A 22395-nucleotide genomic window follows, 5' to 3' on the forward strand; every position below is an offset into this window, starting at 1 on the left:
CTTGGTTTGTTCTTTATAAACAATATATTTGGTTTTGCCAATTAAACATGTCATTGACGCACAGCTACGAATTGTACGTCAGTACAGAGATTTTGCCAGTATAACCCCCCATGGTTGTCTTTTCTGTTCAGAGGTCTTTGTTGCTCTCGTAGCCGGTAGTTAGCCGGTTCACGGCAATTCAGTGTGAAGAAAGCATTCACAGAAATGTATGATACCATAGCCATCTGTTACAGGTTCCTATAAATAATAACATGTTAATATGTAGCTGCTGCTTACATTTGTATTCATTTATTAAGTCAAAGTACAGTGTCTGTCACTATGAAACATGCGCTAATGAATAAAGTTGTTAAGAATGACGCAGTCTGTGAAAACACGATGAAGAGGCGCTGAAACTCCAGATCCTGAGGGTTCACGGGGTTCACTCTAACTTGCATAAACCTGGTAATACCCGGGAAGTGACATTTTTCATTGTACAGGTAGGTAAAAGCGATTGACAATAAGAAATAACATTGAAAACCTGTTTTGTTAGCATAAGCAGCTAATGCTAAGTGATAAGTGTTTTTTTTAAAGAAGCTACTTGTGTATGATTTATCCATATGGCGAAGGCTAGCAGTTGCAAGGTATCTGAACCATCTCAACCGCAAAACAAATTGGATTTATTGCTGTTCAGCAGGTGGATACCAGTATTCATTACTGCATTTCGTGACTAAGTCAAGTTAGCCGTGTAATAAGACCCAAATTAAACTCAATATTTAATTTTTTGTGTCCTAAACTGTCATTGAGAAATGGTTTGTCTTGAATCACTTAAATCCATACACTGCTTAATTAATGGTCCAGTCAGTGTGTGACATTTAGGAGGGTTTATCGGCAGAAATTGAACATATTATGCATATTAGTAAGTGCATAATCACTTTAAGATAAAAAAAAAAGTTCGATTTTTGTAGCATTGGAATAAGATTTTTCTGTTTACTTTAGACAAGGACCTTGCTTTACAGGGGCTGCCATCTTGTGCCACAATGCTACTACTAAAACTGACTATGCAAATACACTACGTTTAAATTCTTTCTTTGTGGCATGTAAAGGCCACTGTAGTTCTCTGATGCACTTGGGAAAGGGAGGAATGATCAGAGAAGTTCTGCATTTTTTATAGTCCCACGATTAAATGTCACTAATGTTTAAACACTGGACATTTAATTAAGGTGTAATTAGCTGAACTACTTGAGTTTTGTAGATATGTGATATTGAAGATATGTATATGAGTGTGAAAGAAGTATTAAGGGAGTTTTAAGGGAGGTACTTTGCAATGGACAAGCATTCTATATGGGGTAGTAGAAATGTTCGCTACATGCTGCATTACTCAGAGATAAGCACTAATCGGGTTCTCCTTCATGGAATATATGACCGGGTTGTAACTATCTCTCATTTTAGCCTTGTTGCCACAGACCAAGGTGGGTCATAATCTGAATTGAGATGCTGGACTCCAGCGACAGCTCCTTGTCTCTGGACAATCTGTTTTTTGAGAAGCCCATTGTGCACAAAGTGTGAGTGAAAAATACAGCACATCTCCCCTTTCACTTGCTCTTCTGGACAACTTACAAATGTTTTTCATTTATGTGTTGTTTTTTATAGAACGCCACTACACCAGGAGGCAAGTCCATGGCACTTGGAACTTCCGCCATCCCTTTCTCAGATTCCAGCCACTCAGTATATGCAGGAGGAGGCAGAATCACTCTATACCCTACCCAGTATGTTATGCCCTGGATTAAGATTAATTTAATTTGTGTACATTTGAGTTAACTGCTCAGTTTTTGGCCAATTGAAACCCTGCTAAATTGGACCCTGTGACTTATTGACACTATAGCTTGAAATCTTTTCCTGTTTTTTTGACTTGCCAAAACAAACCAATATCTGGGTCTTACAGTTTGATGTGTTCTCTAAATTAACTGGTATAGTATAGTAAATATCTGCTACATTTTCATCTCACCAAATCATTGTCAAATCATTTTTGAAAGAACTACAGCTGCAGACAAGTTGATTCAAGGAAACTCTATGCCTTTTCTGTATCACTCACAGGTTTCTCACATAAACATGTGTCCCTGCCTCGCTTTAAAATATCCGCTGGCCTCAAAGTCCCATCTAATTCTGACCATGACAAGAAAGAGATTGAAGAGACTCAGATTGCCAAGAGCAGGAGCAGCATCAGCACATGTGATGGCCTTTGGGGAGGTGAAGGGTTCAGGGATTACTCTGCGGGTGCCATTCAGAGTGGCAGAGGTGGAGATGAATCCCTGCAGGACTCTGGTCATGTGGGTATCAGCAGAAGGTGTTTGGCTCTGGATAGCACTAAAGACCCACCTTTACGGAAGAGGTAAGTGTCAAGACAATATTCACATCATTGTGAAGTAAAGAGTGTGTGTGCATTTTTTATCTTTCAAAATATGTATGACAAGGAGACTTGTCATACATATTTTGAAAGATAAAAAATCTACATTTGTGGACAGAAACAGCTTTCTAATTCAAATGTGTTTAACTTAAGTTTATGATTGACATGGAGCCTTGAATACATAATGGTTAAGTTTAACAATCGGAACAGCAGGGATGTTATTCTGAGTAGGGGATATGGAGCTTGATTTAACAAAAAAAAAAAAATAATAATCCAACCCCCATATCTAATCAAGCTTCAAAATTAGCAGGGTTTATATCATTACAACATCTTTATTCGACATCTTTTTCCAAAAATGTAATAATGAACAAAATGCTGATTCACATCTGGATTCTTCTTTGAATATGAAATATGACATTATATTATACATTATATATATTATTATATTACATGATTGGGAACTACTCTGAATCATAAGGAGGCTTAATTTTTCAATAAATGTGCGGCCCGTAATAAGAAAATGCCAAGTCATCCACTGTGTTTGCCTTAATGCCAGAGGATAGAATGCCTGTTCCATCCTGCCTCTGACTTCCACATCCTCCTTTTTTCCACACAACAGCTTGTTCAAGGTTCAGGGTCTGAACAGTGAAGGTGACTCGTCAAGTAGAGACACCCTCAGTAGCAGCAGCGGTGGTGGCAGCAAGACAGCGTCCAGACCTCAAACTTTTCTCACTCGGGTTACCATGGTGACAGTTCCTCCTCCTCTTCAGCTGCCATGGACGACAGTTTGCCAGGCAGATTCCCCTCTCCCTCCAAAGCCCCCCTTTACGCCCCCTCCTTTAGGCTCATTTGCAGCGAGTAGCCAACCCCCACAGCAGGCGACACACTCAGAGATGCCGGACAAGGGCACAAAGAGAGCCTTCGTCCCGCCTATGACTCCTCAGCCGCTCTGCATACAAGGTGCTGCACTGGCACAATTTCAGACAGGCATGTGCTCCCAGTCTATGACTGGTGTACCAAATAACACTCATACAGCTTATGTTAAGTCTTGCAGCTAATGATTGTACCTGAACCTAGCTGTGGCAGCAGCTGCCACATTGTGTTAGGGTGTGGTAAAATGGGGTGAGCTCTCCCTATTGGCTGTTCCAGTGTAATGAAACATGCTGGTCACTAGGTGGAGGATAGAAGCAATAGGCAGTTATAGTAACCTTGTAGTCTACAGTAATTTTTGAAACGAAAATAAAATTACTGCACATGAAGACTAATTTATACTTTATATGAAAAATTCATATTATTTGAATTGTGCACATTTTAGGTTCTTCTGGGTGTGAAGTTTTGCGACCTGTTTCTGAAATCCGTATCCTTTCTGTTGTTGTGTTAGTTCATACAATTTTAAAGTGTTAAATAAATAAAGCATTCATTTTGCTTTTAAGCTTGGAATTTCATTTTACAGCCAATGTTTCTCTTAACTATGCAACTACAGCATCTAAGTTCAGATCAGTCTTCAACGAGTTCCCATTTTTCAACTACGTTCAGTCCAAAGCGCTCGATGACGTGAGCATTATTTCAATCCCTTTATCAACAGTAAACTGCAGATTATGAATATTATGGTAGTTTTTATTGTTTTGTTCCAATCTGTGGCCATGTGGGAGTGGAAAAGTCCCCTGGAGTGTATTTAAATTTGCTTTTTTTCACAGGTTCTTTACACAGATAAGAACTTTGTGGCATGTGCTCCTACTGGATCTGGTAAAACAGTGCTGTTTGAGTTGGCCATCATTCGCATGCTAATGGAGACAGCTGAGCCCTGGAGAGATGTCAAAGCTGTGTATAGTGAGCAAACAGTAATAACCTGTAATATCCTATAACTTGTTATAATACAACTACAGAAAACGAACAAGGGAAACATGGTTTAAAATAATTATTTGTAGTCATTAAATATAAGGTATTGTATAGTTATATTTTTAATATAAAATGTGATTAGTTTAATTGTTAATGCCCTTTGCCAGTGTAAACAAACCTTGTGCTGTTGTACTATGACGTGAATCCAAACCTATTGGAGCTTGTACAACAAACCTGAATTTCAGGAAATTATATTCAAAACACCCCCAAACATTTGCTTTCTTATGTGTATATTGTCTGTTGTTTTTCCAGTTGCACCTATCAAAGCTCTGTGCAGCCAGTGCTTTGAGAACTGGACAAAGAAATTTGGTCCTCTGGGACTGACCTGTAAGGAACTCACAGGAGACACAGAGATCGACAACTTCTTTGAGATTCAGGACTCGCACATCATCCTGACCACACCTGTGTGTGACACTACACTGCATTTCACCTAAACCAGGAATGAAAATTGTGAAAAAAGTATAATCTGAATGCAATGTGTGTGTTCTGTCAGGAAAAATGGGATAGCATGACCAGAAAGTGGAAAGACAACTGTCTGCTGCAGCTGGTCAGACTCTTCCTTATTGATGAGGTTTGTGTATTTGTCAGATATTTTCTTCATTCTTCTTTATCATCTCAAAGTTAGCTCACATTAGGGATGAGGATGTAGTTTTCACATTGTGTACCTTTGCACCACATTGCATGATGGCACACCAGCAGCCTCACTTTATTTCATTATGATAGCAATTGAAATGTAAATCACTGCCACTATGTGATTGGTGCATACATCCTGTCTAATTCTTCAAGAGATACATTCCCTTTTGTTGATAATAGAATGCAAGGAATTAATGTTCTCATTCATAGTCTCTGAATTAAACTGTGTGATGACGCTGTTCATTCTCCCAGGTGCATGTGGTGAAAGATGCAACTCGTGGTGCCACCTTGGAAGTGGTGGTGAGCAGAATGAAGGCAGTACACACTTACAGAACAGTACAGAATCCAGACGCAGGCCTCTCTATGAGATTTGTGGCTGTATCAGCCACCATACCCAACATCTCTGATGTAAGTGCCAGACAAAGAGAGTCAGCCTCCACTTACTCTTGTATATGATTGCACTGAATCTCTAATATCAACCTGTGACAATTTATTGAACTGCCTGTCTGTCTTTAGATAGCAGACTGGCTTTCTAATGAGAGCGGTCCAGCCACATATCTGGAAATGGATGAGAGCCATCGCCCAGTGAAGCTGAGAAAGGTGGTGCTGGGATTCCCCTGCAACCCAAACCAAACTGAGTTCAAGTTTGATCTGTCACTCAACTACAAGATGGCCAACATCATACAGACTTACTCTGACCAGAAGCCAGCTTTAGTGGTAGGTTTGTTTATGCATTTTTTTTTATGATTCTTTCTTTTTTTTAACATTTTTTATGTTATTAAATCAGTTCACAAAATAAACAGCAAACAAAATCACAAAACAGGGCAAAAAAAGATAACAGGATGATCTATCCTGAGGTGTTTGAATTGAAATATAATACATAGCAGATGCCATTATCATGGAAGAATTATTGGCTAAATAATTATACTATAATATTATATAATGATCCTCTACCAGTTCCCCCTGGATGTGTAAAGAATCGGTCATTTGCTTCCTTAACTGTAGATGATCAGTTTAAAAATGTCAACAAAGATGTTAGAAGTGGGACAGGTTTTCTCCAGCTGGTGTTTGGTTATGTCTTTTTGCTTGCAGAATCTTTAGAATAAAGATTGTTTCATTTCTTGATAGTCATTTAGTGATATGTTAAAATTAAAGGGATGGGAAGTTATTATATTTTGTATATTATATATGTTATATTAAAAGTTTTTGTTAGCAGACAAATACAAAACATCATCAGTCTGACCAGCTGCAGCAGACTGTTGTCTTTCCACTTTCTGGTCATGCTATCCCATTTTTCTAACACACACACACATACATTGCATTCAGATTATACTTTTTTATTAAAAATTGTTTCATAAAATTGTAGCTACAGTACATCCATCCGAAACAGTTGAATTGATGGGCAAGAAAGCACATTCCCTCAAACAGCATAATAATAGAATTAATATTGATTTGTTTATCGTCCAATCATTAGTTTCTCTGTAGTTTTGTTCTACCAGGAAAGGAGTCCAGCAGTCAGCTGCAGTTCTGGCCAAGGATGCACGTTTCATCATGAACATTGAACACAAGCAAAGGTATGCTTATTGTGTTCATGCATATATAACTGTTAATCAAAATGTTTTTTTATTGTTCATTTTAAATCAATTCACTGGCAACTCAATCTTCCTTATTTTTTGGTTAATATGCAATTCTGTTTAGGTTGTTAAAATATGCAAACTCTACTCTGGATTCCAAACTTAGAGGTGAGTCTTATGAGTAGCACCCAAACTCTAAAATAAATGATGATGATGATTCATCCCATCAGCTACAGACTTTGGAACCAGTTTCAGTCCAGAAAGTACATTTGATGTACTTGTAACTCTTGCTACAAACTGTATAACATAACCTTGTGTTGTGTTTGTACTGTAGATCTGGTGATGTTAGGAGTTGGTTACCACCATGCAGGAGTTGCTTTGTCCGATAGGAAGCTGATAGAAGAGGCTTTCACTCTGGGAGACCTTCCTGTTCTCTGTGAGACTTGGTCACTGACACACATATGAGACGACACCAAGTATGCCACACGATCAAGGGTTCATATTTACTTTATAACACATTGGACATAAACACGTATTAGGCGATTACAGTATTTCAGTCATATTGAGCTGTACTACTATGAGACGTCTGTCCAAGCTTTGTGTTTATGTGTAGAAATGAATGTGAATGTTGAATGGTAATGAATGGAATTAACTAAATTGTGAAGTTATCACAATATTGCATATTGTGATAAAATTCTACAGAAGGTTCCAATTCACATTGTTCCTTTTAAAGCTGTTATCCACCGATATACAGTAGTTCTTATGCCACCTTCCACCTACCAGGAACCACAAACCAAAAAAAACACTTAAGTATTAAACAGTCAAATGGTAATGATAACTAGTATGATTTAAAATGATAAAATACTTATAATACTAGTTTTTATTATATTAATGTGGATCAGAATTTGCATTTGTGGTCTAACTCGTTGAATCCTAGTTACCACCAGGACTCTGGCCATGGGGGTGAACCTTCCAGCTCATCTGGTGGTGATCAAGTCCACGATGCAGTATGTTGCAGGCTCCTGTGAGGAGTACAGTGACGCAGATTTGCTGCAGATGATAGGCCGAGCTGGAAGACCACAGGTAACAGGAGAACAACATTTTTCTTTAAATTGTTATATTGGTCAGTGGTTCTCAAACGATTTATACCAAGTACCACCTGTGAAAACATTGATCTCTGCAAGTAACACCATTATCACCAACGTTGAAATCCAGTGTAAATAGACCGAGCAAAATCAGCTATAGTCTTTTCACAGGAGGCAGATTTATATTAAATAAGATAATTCACTCTCCCATCATCCTCTTCCTCACACATGCTTCAGAGCCAAATTAGATCAAGATGGAGTGAGCGATAAGGGGCTTCTAACTATTATTTGTTTCATTTTCTATGCACTACGGTTAAAATTCCTCAGCTTCACTCCGATCACATACCCTAGTACATACAGATGAATGGTATTTCTGATTTTTCTCCAAGTACCCAGAGGAAGCTCACATACAACGTATGGTACATGTATTGCAGTTTAAGCCATGGATTTAGGCTCAAATTTGGGCTTTAAAACATACAAATTAGCTTTATTATTAAGTCACGACATTTGATTATTTTATTTCTTCCTCTAGTATGACACATCAGCAACTGCAGTGATCATGACCAAAGTTCAAACCAGAGACAAGTATATGAAACTTATGAATGGAATGGAAATCATTGAGAGCAGGTATTCTTAATAGTAGCTCTGTTCTTACTCCTCTAAGTCATAAATACATTGACGAAAGATATTGTATGGTAGTAGTGACAGAAGTAACAGTATGCTTCAATTCCTCAGCCTACATGGTCACCTGGTGGAGCACCTTAATGCCGAGATTGTTCTCCAAACCATCAGTGATGTCAACATGGCTCTTGACTGGATTCGCTCCACCTTCTTGTACATCAGAGCCCTCAAGAACCCTGCACATTATGGTGAGAGCTCAAACTACGTTTAGGTATAAGATATCTCGATAATTCTCCACATTTATTGTCATTAATGTGTGTGTATCAGTCAGTGCAGCATGTTTCACCTCCCATTTCAGGGTTCTCTGCCAACTCAGACAGACATGGAATCGAAGCAAAATTACAAGGTGTCACAACTCTCAAGATCCATTAAGAAGCACATTAGGAGGAGGACATTCTTTAGATTGATTAAATTAATTAATTAATTAATTAATCATGTGAATTTGACTACATTTTCTCATCTTCACTTTAGAGCTGTGTCTAAGGAACCTCAACTCTCTGTCGTCCATTGGTCTGATCAACATGGATGAAGATATCAACATCAAACCAACAGGTAGTGGAGACTGTGTCTGAATAGTTTGAAAAATGTTGATTTCCTTTTATATAACTTGTTAATGATGTGGATGATTTACATTTAACCATGCTCTTCCATTACAACTAAACATGATATTGTGGATTAAATATTATTAAGTAAGTCATCTCAACAGAGGCCGGGAGGTTGATGGCTAGATACTGTGTTGCCTTTGACACTATGAAACAGTTCTGCAATGTAGCTGGCACTGAGAACCTGTCTGACCTGGTAGGTTTCTTGATGAACTCGACTGATATGTTTGATTGAACTGAAACCACAATTTCTGTGTTGTTATACTGGTTTCCTGCAAAATAAATCAGTGTAAGTTAATGCAACACATTACATTGTATAACATAGTATTCAGTTTAGTGCTTGTACATATAGATTGAGCTGGTGTCCAAGAGCAGAGAGTTCAGTGACATCCAGTTGAGAGTGACTGAGAAAAAGCCCTTGAATACTTTGAACAGGGACAAGAACAGGACCACCATCAGGTCAGTGTCATAATATGTGTTTAACTTTAGGGTGGGAATAACATAGTGATGGAGGTAGGCAATGTCCATAATAAATGAGATGTATGTGACTAGGTTTCCCATTGAAGGAAAGATCAAAACCAGTGAGATGAAAGTGAACTGGTAGGTTCATTCTTTCTGTGATTTCCCTATGGAAAAACAATTTCAAATATAAATGCAATTCTGTTTTGTGATACAGTTGACTGTCCCATGTTCAAATAAGTTTGTCATTGCTTTGTCTTAAGCTTGATTCAGGCTCAGCTGGGTTCCATCTCTATTCAAGAGTTTGGACTTACACAGGACGCAGCAAAGATCTTCAGGAATGGTTTGCGCATCAGCAAATGTATGTCGCATATATATCAAAAATAAAAAATAAAGCATTCTACACATATTCTATAGTTTTATAAACATTGATTGTTTTTAATCTGCATAAGGTCTGTCAGAGTTTCTGAGTAAGAGATCCAACACAGGTTTCTCTGCTCTGCTCAACTCCCTGATCCTGGCTAAGAGCTTTAGAGCAAAGTTGTGGGAAAACTCACCATACGTTTCCAAACAGCTGGAAAAGATAGGTGGGTACTAACACAGAACTTTTTTACAGGAATGAAGTATATTTTCAGTGGTTCTTTAACCAAATAAAATACATGTCCTGGACACCATTGCCAGCTGAATAAACTGGTGATATTATTTTAAATGTTGCCATTTGATTTGATTGCTATCTGTTTGATATTCCGGTAAACGTTCATGTTGATGTACATTTCTGCAGATGTGATCACAACATACTGTGTGTTTCAGGCCAGACTCTGTCAACAGCCATGGTAAATGCTGGACTCACAACTTTCAGCAAAATAGAGCAAACCAATGCCAGGGATCTGGAGCTGGTCAGTCTGTGTAATATTTACACTTTCTGATCATCCTCAATATTTGAGGATATTTAACACTTGAACTACATTTTTTGTTAAGTAATGTGTAAAATATTTGGATGTTCTTTCTCTGATTCAGATTGTAAACAGACATCCACCCTTTGGCAACCAAATAAAAGAATCTGTCATTCATCTCCCAAAGTATGAAGTTACGTTGGAGCAGGTAAACCATTTCAAAAGGTTATTATAAGAGGTTAAAGTACATTTTATTATGTTATTCAACAGAACATTTTTCTTTTTGGTGGTCACTGGGTAGTTGTTTTCTTCACTGTTTTTCCTTAAACTGTTGCTGTATTTTGCAGCTTCCGAGGTACAGTTGTGCTACAGCAGAGATTGTGGTGAAGGTGAACCTCAAAAACCAAGCACAGCTGCTCTCCAGAAGAACAGCTCCAGACCACCACTATGTCTCACTGATCATTGGAGACTCTGACAACAATTTGGTCTTCCTACAGAAACTCCCGTGAGAAAAAACCCCAAACATATTTGTGTCCCAGGCTAACATTGCCACTTCGCCATCATGTAAAAAAAGCAGTTTACAGTTCATTTTCAGGAGGCCTCCTCCATTTTTGTTTTTCAGGGACTTGGTGCTGATGAAGTGTGGCACATGGTCAAAGAAAATTGAAGTGGCAAAGGCCTCAAAAGGAGAGGAAATCAGTGTCAATCTCATCAGTTCAGAATATGGTATAATGGAAAATTCTTCACAGATTATTCAATGAACTTCTGTTGTCCAGCCCTTTTTTATGCAGGGCATTAATTTTTTAGTCTCGTAATACATTCAAATTCATCAAACCAGACCATATATTATTTGGTGTTACATGTTTGTAATATACAGTATATCTTGTTTTTGCACATCCTGTGTTGAACTGACTATCACTGTTTCTCTAGGCAGTTTAGACACATTTACAGTACTTACTTCCTCTCTTAAAGTGGGCTTGGACATCCAGCAAAAGTTCAATGTATACTACTCTGGAGCCAGGAGGTTTGGTACTGATAATCCCTACAATGGACCACATGATCGCGCTGGACAGAGTCGGCAGCAGTCTGTACTGAATCCACCGTCCACAGAACAGGCAACACCTCAGTGGGAAAATGCCACTTCTGTGACAGACCAAGGCATGAGCATTGTAGCTTTGTTACAGAGGATTTTATTCATACTGAAATTCTATATGTACAGCAGATCTAGTACTACCTACCTTGAAAGGAAGATTGATATCAAACATATTTTTTTGCAGATTCAGACAACAAAAGACAATGCAACCACTTCTGCAAGAATAAGGATCTCTGTGGCCACGACTGCTGTGAGAAAAGTCTTTCTTTTCATAATTTTTGTGTTTGTCTATCATGATCCTCCAGTCTGTCAATCAGAATGCATCTGTGTCGTCTCTCCCTCAAGGTAAAGTCGGAGTAACCGTGACAAAGAAGAGATCAGCAAATCAAGAGTCTAGTTTCTCTTCCTATTTAAGAGATCTTAGGAGCAGATGTGACACACTGGCACAGACTCCTGTCAAAAGACTCAAGGTGACGATGTTGAATTACTGCAAAAAGATAAGATGTGTAAAATACAGAAATACAGAAATAATTGCAAAACAAAAACATACTATCCACAAATAATACATGTAACATATGGCATAATTATATGTCAACATGAATTTAATGTTTGTCTTATTTTATAAATATATGCAGATTAGATACAGTATGTGTCTTTTTACATTCTTTGCACAACCCCAGATGCAGTTGTCACAGAATATATTTGGACGTTCATGTGTGCATTATGTTTTTATCTTACAAATGAAAATGGAAAACATAATCTTTGTGACTAAAAAAGAAATTTGTTTTTGATGTTCTGTTTTTTTTCCTCAGATGAAAATGAATGAGGAGTCTTTGTCTGTCAACATGCATGGGTTTGCATACAAACCCAAAGACAGGCTTACTACTGTTTCCAGGTATTCACAGGACTACACTGACATTTTACACATTGAATCAGTCCCGATGCAAGTGCTGCAATTTTGATTCCTGAAAACTGTTATTAATTATATTAATTTTCTGTGATCTGAAGGTATGGGACCAATCACTATGGGGCTTCAGTGAGACTGCACTCGGACACTGTGGCTCTAACAGGACAAGACTGCAACCAACCAGCAGACGATGTTCATCTGGACAATTCTGTCAATGGTGAGTAGCGTAGAGAAAATTACTTCAATTTAATGATCACATGTTCAGTAATCCCTGCCTCGCTGTCATTTTCTCCCTCTCTCACCTTATCAGATTATAACAACTATTCTGGGGACATGTACGATGCAATGGAAAAAGTGACCCAAACTCCTGCTGCATCTCGTGCTCACCATCAAAGTATTGTCAAACAACTTAACTCCAACTTATTAGTAGACATATTTTACTAGTGTTTTGCAGGTTGTGTTTTATGGACAGCAGATCTCATATACTTCGCACATTGATGTTAGCTTTCAGTGCATACTATTACTATATAGGTTGAGGTTTCCTAGCTGTTGTTATCAGTCAATTTCAGTATCAGTAATTCATGAACTTGCATTTGTAGCACAGAGCAGTGCATTCATGAGTTTGTGCATTTGTAATTAATGACTAGGATTGTTCTTTGGTCACAAGCTTTTGATTTTGGAGTATCAGAACCTCCAACAAAATATCAACAAAGAAAATGATTTGCTGGTAGTCAAACAGTCTTTGGTTTTATTTAATTATTGCAGTATCCACATACAGTCCAGCTTACACACAGACACTCACAGTGGACTGAATCCTTTGATGAATATGTCTGTATTCAGGTTCCTTTGTCTGGAAGAAGCCTGGAATGTGTGGTTGGAGTCAGAATCCTGAACAACTTCGAAGCCAGATCAATACAAGCAGCTCCAGTTACTCTAAGTGGTCCTCTGCAGTAACAAACCAGATCAATCACCTTGACACTGACTCATTCTCACAAATACCGACAGTCAGCTTTGACCTGGGTAATGACTGGGATGACTGGGGCGACTTTGACGATGAGAACTTGGTCAATGCCAGCAAGACATCGTTTGACACATGCCTGAAAAATCCTGAACCTCCAATCCAGAAGTCTGTTGAGAACAACATTCAAGGTAAAGTGGAGACAGAGAGGTTTTGGTTTGTCTGATTTTCAGATGTTGCCGTAACATACACACATTCATATTATAATTACATTTGCATATATGAACACACTCAACCACTTTTATTAATTTTGATAATGATACTGTTTGTATATTTTGTCTAGGCTTTGCCGCTGCAGCAACACCACATTTCCTCACCTCCTCACAAGTCAAACCCTCTATAACCTCTGCCAGGACACCACTGAAGTAGGGCCAGTAAATGATGCTCATCTTACCTTTGATTATGGTTTTCTTTTTCAAACACAGACAGAATATTTACAGAATATTGAAATCATTTTTTTCTCTGTTATTGTTTTAGGGGGATTTCCTCCTTGGTCACTGTCGAACCACAGAATAAAGTCTCACCTGACTGTAATAAAAAGGTGAGTTTGTGCAAGGGCCTTTCTGCATGGAGTTTGCATATTCTCCCTGTGTTTCTCCGGGTTCTCCGGCTTCCTCCCACAGTCCAAAAACATGCAATATGAGCATTAGGTAAACTGGTTGCTTTAAATTGACCATAGGTGTGAAAGTGAATGGTTGTTGGTCTCTGTGTGGCCCTGTGATGGATTGGTGAACTGTCCAGGGTGTACCTCGCCTATCGCCCTATGTCAGCTGAGATTGACAAAGCACCCCTCGCAACCCTCCGGTGAAGGATAAAGTGGTAGATGATGGATGGATGGATGTTAAGTATTGAATTCAGGTGTTTCAATCAGGCTTTGGGCTCGGCCCCTTATCTCCAATGAAGGATAATCTTAACGTTTCAGCATACCAACACATTTGGGACAACTTTGTGGCAACAGTTTGAGGAAGCCCTTTTCTTTTTCAATCATGTTGATTGTGCCCCAGTGTACAAAGCAAGGACTATAAAGTCACGGTTTGACGAGTTTGATGTGGAAGAATTCTACTGACCAGACCTCAACCCCAGTGAGTGATGAACTAGGACAGAGATTGCAAGCCAGGCCTTCTCATCATCAGTGCCTGGCTTCAGAATAATTGGGCACAAATTCACATAGAAACACTTGAGGAAAGTCTTCCAAGAAGTGTGGAAGCTGTTAAAGCTGCAAAAGTTGGGACCAGCTCCATATTAAAGTCCTGTATATGTATTTGAATATGTCATTACAGTCCCTGTTGGTGTAATGATGAGACGTACGAATCCTTTTGTCCATATAGTGTATCTGCCTGTGCCACTAATTTAAACTAGAATGTGGTCAATGACCAAGGGACTCACCTCTACTCTTGTGCAGAGACCTAGCATCTTCAGTGAAGAGCTCACATTAAAACCACCAGAAACTTCCCCACCGAAGTGCACGGCCCCAGCAATCAGAGGGTTTGATTTCTTCTCAACAATGAGAGTCTCAGCCAATACCAGCTCACATATCAGCAGAAGGTAGAGAAAAATACTGTATAATACAGAGAAATGTTTGTTTTTAATAATTGTTCAAATGAATGGATACACTTTTATGAAATTAAACCTAACCTAATTTAATTTCCCTCTTTTTATAACTGCTTCTTCAGCATCAACGGCAAAGAGGAGGAGGCGTTCCTGGGGATATTTGATGGGTTACTTTAGAAGATGTGCCCATGTTACACTGATATTAATTCATTTTTTTCTCTGTTTGTGCTTATAGTTCTATAAATTGTGAGCTTTACGCCAACAGTCATAGGAGCTGTTTTAAAGCTGTGTTGCTATAAATTAACACTATAAACAAAACAAGTTGGTTTTTGGTTGTAATTGTTCTTAATGTAAGTGATTTATTTAAGTACTTGTTTAATAAAATATATTCATTGGGAGTTACAGTACTGTCAAAGCTAAATTTATTGTCAGTGTATTCTAAAGAAAGGAACTTTAATCACTAAAGGATTATTTTATGAGTCATATTCTTTTTGTGCTGTAAATTCATGAGTTGATGGATGTCAAAGAACAAATTTAATTCACTATGGAATCTAGGTTTGCTTTTAAAATATAATGAGGAAAGGAGACTCAGCAAGGTAAAAATCAAAAACACCAACTGCTGTTTAACATAAACAACTTAGATTTTTGGATGACTGACCGGAAGTTAAGGAGATGGCTTATATTTTGGCAGATGTTGTGCATTAACTTTTCAGATTGTAATAATTTTATGTTTGTATTATTGAATCTTACTTTAGTTCCTCGTGATCTGCTTTTGTATGAAATATGTTTTGATGAAAAGTCCTAATGCGCCGTTCATTTTGGATTTCAATATAAAACTACTTCCGGAGTGTGTCTCGCTTGACACTGCGTGATCTTTGTGAATGTAACGCGAGAATATGACGTCACTTTTAGCGGGCAGATTGTTGGCGGAAAGCTTCAGTCTTCTTCTGGATTCAGTTGTAGACGGAGTTAGTATTACGTGCTTATTGATTGACTAATTGAGCTGTATCGTTTGACTGCACTGTGTTTTTACGACACGGTGTTCTGACCAACTATTTACCTTACGGGCAACGACAGTGGTGAGTCCAAAGCCTTGTTAACTACTTCAAAAAAGTAGCTGTAGCATGCTAGATAAGTTGTAACGACATCATAGACAGGATCCAGCTACTTAGTTTTTACTGTTCTGACTCATTGTACGTCTGGATGTATAATCAGTGTGAGAGAAAACATCGACTTCATATTAATTGTATGTCAATTATCTTAAAAATCGTTTATAAAGTTTAGGGACTATTGCTTTTTTTTCCAGATGGCGTTGTCTCCTGTGTGTACTGAAAGCATCAGCACAGATGGCTGCAATTTCAAACATGACCGAGGTTACAGGAAGAGAAATGTTACAAGTGAGTTTGTGAAGCTGACATTTTATGATTAATCTGTGCTATGCTACAAATGGTAAATGGTTGTTATTCACACAGTAGGAAATAAAACAAGAGTAAGCACTCCTCCAAACCTCCACGAAAGCCACAGTATTTTCCAAACCATTGTTTACAACTAAGAATATTGTTTCTGGATCTTGTTAAAGATTTTCACCAAACTGCACTGTACAATGAGGCACTATTTCACTGTGTTTTTCAAATTAATACTGACAATTTCAGCAGCGTTAACACAATTGTCTACATCCCCTATCTAAGTTCTTAAAGAAAATAAATATCTGTATCGAGAATACCAGCAAATCTCAATCGTCTCTTGGGCCATAACCTGTATGTCCAGAAAACATAAATACAATCTGTGAACTATTTGAGTTATTCTGCTCACAGTCAGACAGACAAATAGATAAACAGCCAAACACATAACCACCCTAGTGGAGGAAGGCAGGCTGTTGCCCTGTAAACCTGCACTTGTAAACCAGTGCATACTTTACTGGACCAGTCATATAAGAGAAATATTAAGCACTGGGGTACACAAACAAAAATACTTGTACTTGAAAGTACATGTATAAGAATTACGTTTTGTATTTTCTTCCAGGAGATGTGGAGATGGACATTGAGTTCCTCTACAAAGCCGTTCCTCAGTTGGCCAAGGTTTTCCGCATCATAGACAAAATTGGTGAAGGTATGTGCCGAGTTCAAATACTGTCTGCTGGAGACTTTCACACTGAATTTATGGTGGCAGAATAAATGATGTGGATCTGTACACAGGTACATTCAGCTCGGTGTACCTGGGTGAGGCTCAGGTGCGAGATGGAAGGAAAGAAATGTTTGCTTTAAAGCATCTCATCCCGACCAGCCATCCTACACGCATTGCTGCTGAGCTTCAGTGTCTCAATGTTGCTGGGTGAGTCTATCTACAACTGTGCTTTTATATATATTTATATATATAAGTTAATACTCTGCCCCAAATGTCATACAAACTTTGAACAGAAGAAATGTAGCGACACTCTTAAAAAATGCACATTTGCCCTTATTTGAATCAGTTTTTTTCTTTGTTTTGCTTTAGAAGAGACTAGCCACAATCGTCTCCTTCACTTGGAGATGCATTGAAATAGGTTATTTTGTCTCTTTTATATAGAGGCAGAGAAAATGTGATGGGGGTGTCATACTGCTTCAGGAAGGAAGATCATGTGGTGATTGTCATGCCCTATATGGAGCATCAAGCTATTGTGGTATGTACACTGTTGCAAGTTATATGGTATATGTTGCGCAAATGGCTGTGACTTTTCTTAATGATGCTCTGACTCTTGAGTCAGTCTGTCTTTCCAAATGTCACTTATATAGTAGTTATTATTGGGGTGGCTGATATCGGAAAAGAAATATATCTTGATATTAAAACACTCTTATTTTCTTAACACTTTAGCATTCAATTAAAAATGTGTAGACTTATTGTATAACTGAACTACAGTGTAGAAACATTGAACTCTCGGTAAACATTCAGATGATCTGCTGTAAGCTAAATTGTGCATCAAGCAAATAATAATAGTTTTTCAAAGACTTAGTTGCGGGGAATGGTGTCTCCTTGTTTTCTCCCTATTAACATAACCACATGCGGTAACCTGCGTGGAAGGGAGGATGCTAGCAAGAGGTCATGTGATTATTTTGACCCACTACTGGTCATGTGGCACTGAATCATGCTCACTGGGAGGGCTTCTGCTGCATGTATTCAGGCAATGTGTGGAGTGTCAGTGTGTGTGTTTAGTCCTTTTAAATACTCAATAATGTCAATTTGTACTGTATATCTTTAAAACAACAATCACGCCATTATCTTAGACCATATATCTTGCCAACTTCTACTTCATATATTTAACTTCTGATCACCATGCTCTTATCAGGACATCATTGGCTCACTAAGCTTTGATGAGGTCCGTCTGTACATCTATCACCTGTTGAAAGCCTTGAAGCACATCCACCAGTTTGGCATCATTCACCGTGACATCAAACCAAACAATTTCCTCTTCAACAGGGGCAGCAGAACGTAAGTAGTTGCTCCTCTCAGTGATAATTTTAGTTTCACAAGAGAAAGTGATATATATATACATATATATATGTATATATATATATATATTTATATTATATATATATTAACACATTGTTAATTCATGTATACATACATTTTGCAATTAATCTGTCCTCCTTTCAGTTGAACATTCCCATCACAAAAGCACAGCACAGTCAGAGTTCCAAAGCATAGTGGGATTTAGTGAACTGAAACTGAAAATAATAAAATAAACATACAGACAACAAGGCTTCTATTATAACAAAGGATTCAACCATCAGTCTTTGGTCTAGGGAGTATTTTTCAGAACGTGTCCGGCAACTTGGGCCCCACACAATGAAAGAAATTAGTCCATGTATGATAGAATACACCAGGTTTCCATCTATACCAGTATGTTAAATATTCCATGGGGAAAAGGTCAAAAATCACTTAATGCCATTCTGAGACAACTGGGGGGTTTATTTGATAAAGTGACTGTTTTAGCAGCATTTTTTGTTTAATCTGTTAGTGAGGACATTTCTGTGAGTAGTTGGGTCATGAGATAGTTTAGTGTGTTGTTTTATTTTGAAGAACGGACAGTATGCACATGAAGCATTTATTAATTTCCTTGTTTAAATTATGCATTTGTGTGTAGGTATGCCCTGGTGGACTTTGGCCTGGCTCAGGGAACAGCAGACACCCAGATTGAACTGCTGAAGGTGGTGAGGCAGAGGCCAACACATAAAGGTGGAGGGTCCACAGTGAAGCAAGATGCCACACAGCGGAGCAAAGCACTACCCAGACCACACCCTAAAACCACAAGCATTACCACAGCCTCAACCTCACTACCTCTGCCTCCCAAACAATCCACGGCCCTGCCATCTTGCTCCTCTTCTTCCACTACCACCATCACCACCACATCTTCTTCAGCTTCTAGGAAAACACTAGTTAAAAAAGCACGTTCTGTCACCACCACCTCCACACCCCGCACAAAACACATAAAGGTGCACATGTTCTTTCTCAATCTGTTAAAGTTAACTGGTTATTGGGATATGCTAGTGGACATTGTCTGTAGTAATATGTTTGTTTTTGCTAAACTCTTCCATTCCTTTTCCCCTAGGATTTGGCAGAACTGCACAAAGAGCCGAGGCCCGTTTTTGGAGAGAAGAACATGAACAGCTGCCCTCCAGCTGCCTCCACCACCAAACAATCGGTTGTCAAGACAGAAGTAAGTTAAGTGGTAGGGATGTCCCGATACCAATCTCAGCTATCGGTAGAAGCCAATCTGTATTTTTTTACTGATCACTCTGATCACATCTCTGACTTTTTTACTATAGCTGCAGGTCCAATATCAGACATGTCAGTGCAGTGTTTTGACATAAACCTTTTTAAGAAATAATTACTTATGTAGTCATGTGTTGCACACAGTCCGTTAAAATTAGGTTAATTGAAAGTTTTGCACCCATTGTTAAGAGGTTGTTTTTTTGCTTAAAAAAATGTACCTTCTGAAATGTATCCCATTAAAAATACCATCCACACCTTGTTTTTGTTAAGCTGTTAAAGCCTGTCAAAACAGAGGACTCAGCCAGCAGAAGGTACTCGCCACCCAATCGGGTTTCTCCATCTGTCAGGACCCAGAGCAGCGGTCAGAAGCCACAGAGGTCTGTACAGCCAGGCCTCACCTGTAACTGCTACATGACCGACCGCGTCTGCAATGTCTGCATGTCCAGGTGACAAATGTTATGTTCTCATCAGAAATACCTTTAAAATGTTATTGTTAACTCTATAGAAACAGCATAACTTTCTTTTCTCTGAAAAACCATAAAACGTGTTGTTTTTATGTTATTCTAATCTGGACGGCAATTTAATGTTTCTGTTTTTGATTTAAGGAAGCAGCAGGTGGCACCCAGAGCTGGAACTCCAGGCTTCAGAGCCCCAGAAGTTCTTACAAAGTGTCCCAACCAAGGGACAGGTAGGTATCTCACACCACAGATGATGATATAGTTTTCATTCCTCTCTCATGCCTCATGAATACCCTGAAGAGACTGAGGTTTTTATTTGTGGCCAACTGTTATTGACCTTTTGTACTGTCATTAATATTTACTGTTGTACCCTCCTCTGTCCTTTTATCCTGCATTGTAGCCATAGATGTGTGGTCAGCTGGTGTAATACTGCTCTCACTGCTCAGTGGTCGTTACCCATTCTTCAAAGCCAGCGACGACCTTATTGCTCTCACACAGATTATGACCATACGAGGCTCCAGAGAGACCATACAGGCTGCCAAGTCATTTGGTTCGTATTCATATTTTTATTTCAGAACGTGGTACACCCCTGGCTTCTTCAGCATGTGGAAGAAGCCAGGGGTGTATTTAACTTACGTGTTGCACTTGTGTCTCATCTGTTGTTACTTGTATGCATAGATTGTCATTCATCCAGGTCTTAGTTATCCAAAAGTCATTGTATCAGTAGCAACCATACGACCATTTGACAATGGTCTTAATCCTGAGTGTAGTCTCTCATGACTCAGTGAACAAAACCTGGGAGCTGGTGGGAAGACTGAAGTTGCTGCAGACTCTGTAAAATAAATGATAGCACATTAAACTAAGAAAAAGATAATGGACAACATCAGCACTACATTTCCCTCACTTTGCTGCTTAATGAGCGTGAGGAAAAAATAAGCTTATTTCAGGATTAACTGATGCCTTTCAGGTTAAGGGACATTGTATGAATACAGGTCATCAGATTTGATCCAGAGGAACAGTTGACAGTTTTTGACAATATTGTCATACGTTCAGCCTGCAGTGTCCAGTGTGTAAACTATTAACCCTTGAACAGACGAGAACTGTTTTATCATGGTTTTAGTTTTTGAGAGAAAAACAATTACATTGCAAGGGATGCATGTCACTGTGCGTGCATCTGTTGTGTGTCTCCATTTGAAATAATTAGTTTGTGTGTGCAAAAGATGCTGCATGTGAACACCTCTTTTTATTGTTGATAAACCAGTTGTCACCATATTGAAGTCACTGCTGCATATTTAAAGAACTCATTATTGATATGTTTTTATGTAAGGATGCGTGCTTATTGTCAATTTATTTTGTTTTATTCAGGGAAGGCAGTGGTTTGCAGTCAGGTATTTCCTCAGCAGGATCTCAGAACACTGTGTGAGACGCTCAGAGGACGAAGACCATCGCCAGATGATGTCACACCACTTCACGGAGCCACCAAAGACTCCACTCACCATCAGAAGATCCAAGATGATACTCCTACACGTCATCCCACTGAAGGAACATTAAAGCAACATCAGGATGACGAGGCTGAATCTCATTTGCCGGTCTCTTCTAGTCTCCCAAAACGCCAGGAGGTCTCAAGCAGCAGCAAAAAAACCTCCAGTCATTTCACTGAACAGAGCTCAGAGGCAGAGGACTCTGACAGGGGCTGGGACAGAGTTCCCGATGAGGCCTACAACTTGCTGGACCGATTGCTGGACCTGAACCCTGCCACCAGAATCACAGCTGCTCAGGCTCTTCAGTACCCAATGTTCAAAGACCTGCCAGAATCTAATTAAATCTTTTCCCTCCCAGTAAGACATTTTAAATTCTACAGACTAAATATTAATTTAAAGGTCCAGTGTCTAAGAAGGGGTGACATCTCATGGTAAGACTGCAGATTGTAATAAATGCAGAGCTCCTCTGCTCCTTCCTACAGAACTGCAATCGTTTTCACATCTAAGACAGGATGTCACTCTTTGTTTTTGCAGTAAGCTTTCAAAACACACCCTCTGTCTGGTTTGTCTGTTTAAGCTAAAATGCACATATAAGTGGTTTATTTTGAGGCTATTAAAACCAAACCTAATACTTTGAAACATTTTATTTTAAAGCATTTACACTCATGCTCACTCACACTTTACTTATTACACACTGGATTTCTTATGGCAGCTATGTAACTAGACCAGAGAACTGAGGATTTGCAATTTGAAGGGCTCCAGTGACAAAGCATTACATCAGCTGCAAATCAGTTTTAAGATGAAAGAACTAATGTTAAATGTTTTTTAGGCTCAGTCTTGTCAAAGATCTATGAACTGACTCATGAATGACTTACGAATGTGAGTGTCTATTTCAGCTGTTCACTTAAACCACTGAAGTGAATACTCAT

General features: G+C 38.7%; 1 protein-coding gene across 1 annotated transcript; it reads left to right on the forward strand.

Moving 5' to 3' along the window:
* Positions 1-183: 183 nt before the first annotated feature.
* On the forward strand, positions 184-22097 carry LOC122779287 (probable ATP-dependent DNA helicase HFM1). The gene is made up of 49 exons (XM_044041466.1): positions 184-476; positions 1429-1541; positions 1630-1745; positions 2074-2368; positions 3003-3343; positions 3699-3740; positions 3867-3937; positions 4081-4213; positions 4535-4686; positions 4776-4853; positions 5168-5323; positions 5432-5632; positions 6401-6489; positions 6614-6657; positions 6824-6925; positions 7427-7572; positions 8107-8201; positions 8310-8443; positions 8554-8601; positions 8727-8807; positions 8962-9053; positions 9210-9316; positions 9410-9457; positions 9580-9677; positions 9769-9903; positions 10127-10212; positions 10334-10417; positions 10557-10714; positions 10832-10935; positions 11182-11367; positions 11487-11552; positions 11648-11772; positions 12115-12197; positions 12311-12426; positions 12520-12603; positions 13050-13358; positions 13511-13592; positions 13705-13768; positions 16085-16175; positions 16801-16887; positions 16974-17109; positions 17344-17437; positions 18101-18243; positions 18899-19247; positions 19364-19471; positions 19798-19973; positions 20133-20215; positions 20386-20535; positions 21351-22097. Exons 2-49 carry the CDS (start codon positions 1471-1473, stop codon positions 21806-21808), a joined length of 6297 nt encoding a protein of 2098 aa, XP_043897401.1. The 5' UTR covers positions 184-476; positions 1429-1470; the 3' UTR covers positions 21809-22097.
* The last annotated feature ends 298 nt before the right edge of the window (positions 22098-22395 follow it).

This window comes from Solea senegalensis, linkage group LG1 (genome assembly GCF_019176455.1).
Source record: "Solea senegalensis isolate Sse05_10M linkage group LG1, IFAPA_SoseM_1, whole genome shotgun sequence".
Classification (NCBI taxonomy): Eukaryota; Metazoa; Chordata; class Actinopteri; order Pleuronectiformes; family Soleidae; genus Solea; species Solea senegalensis.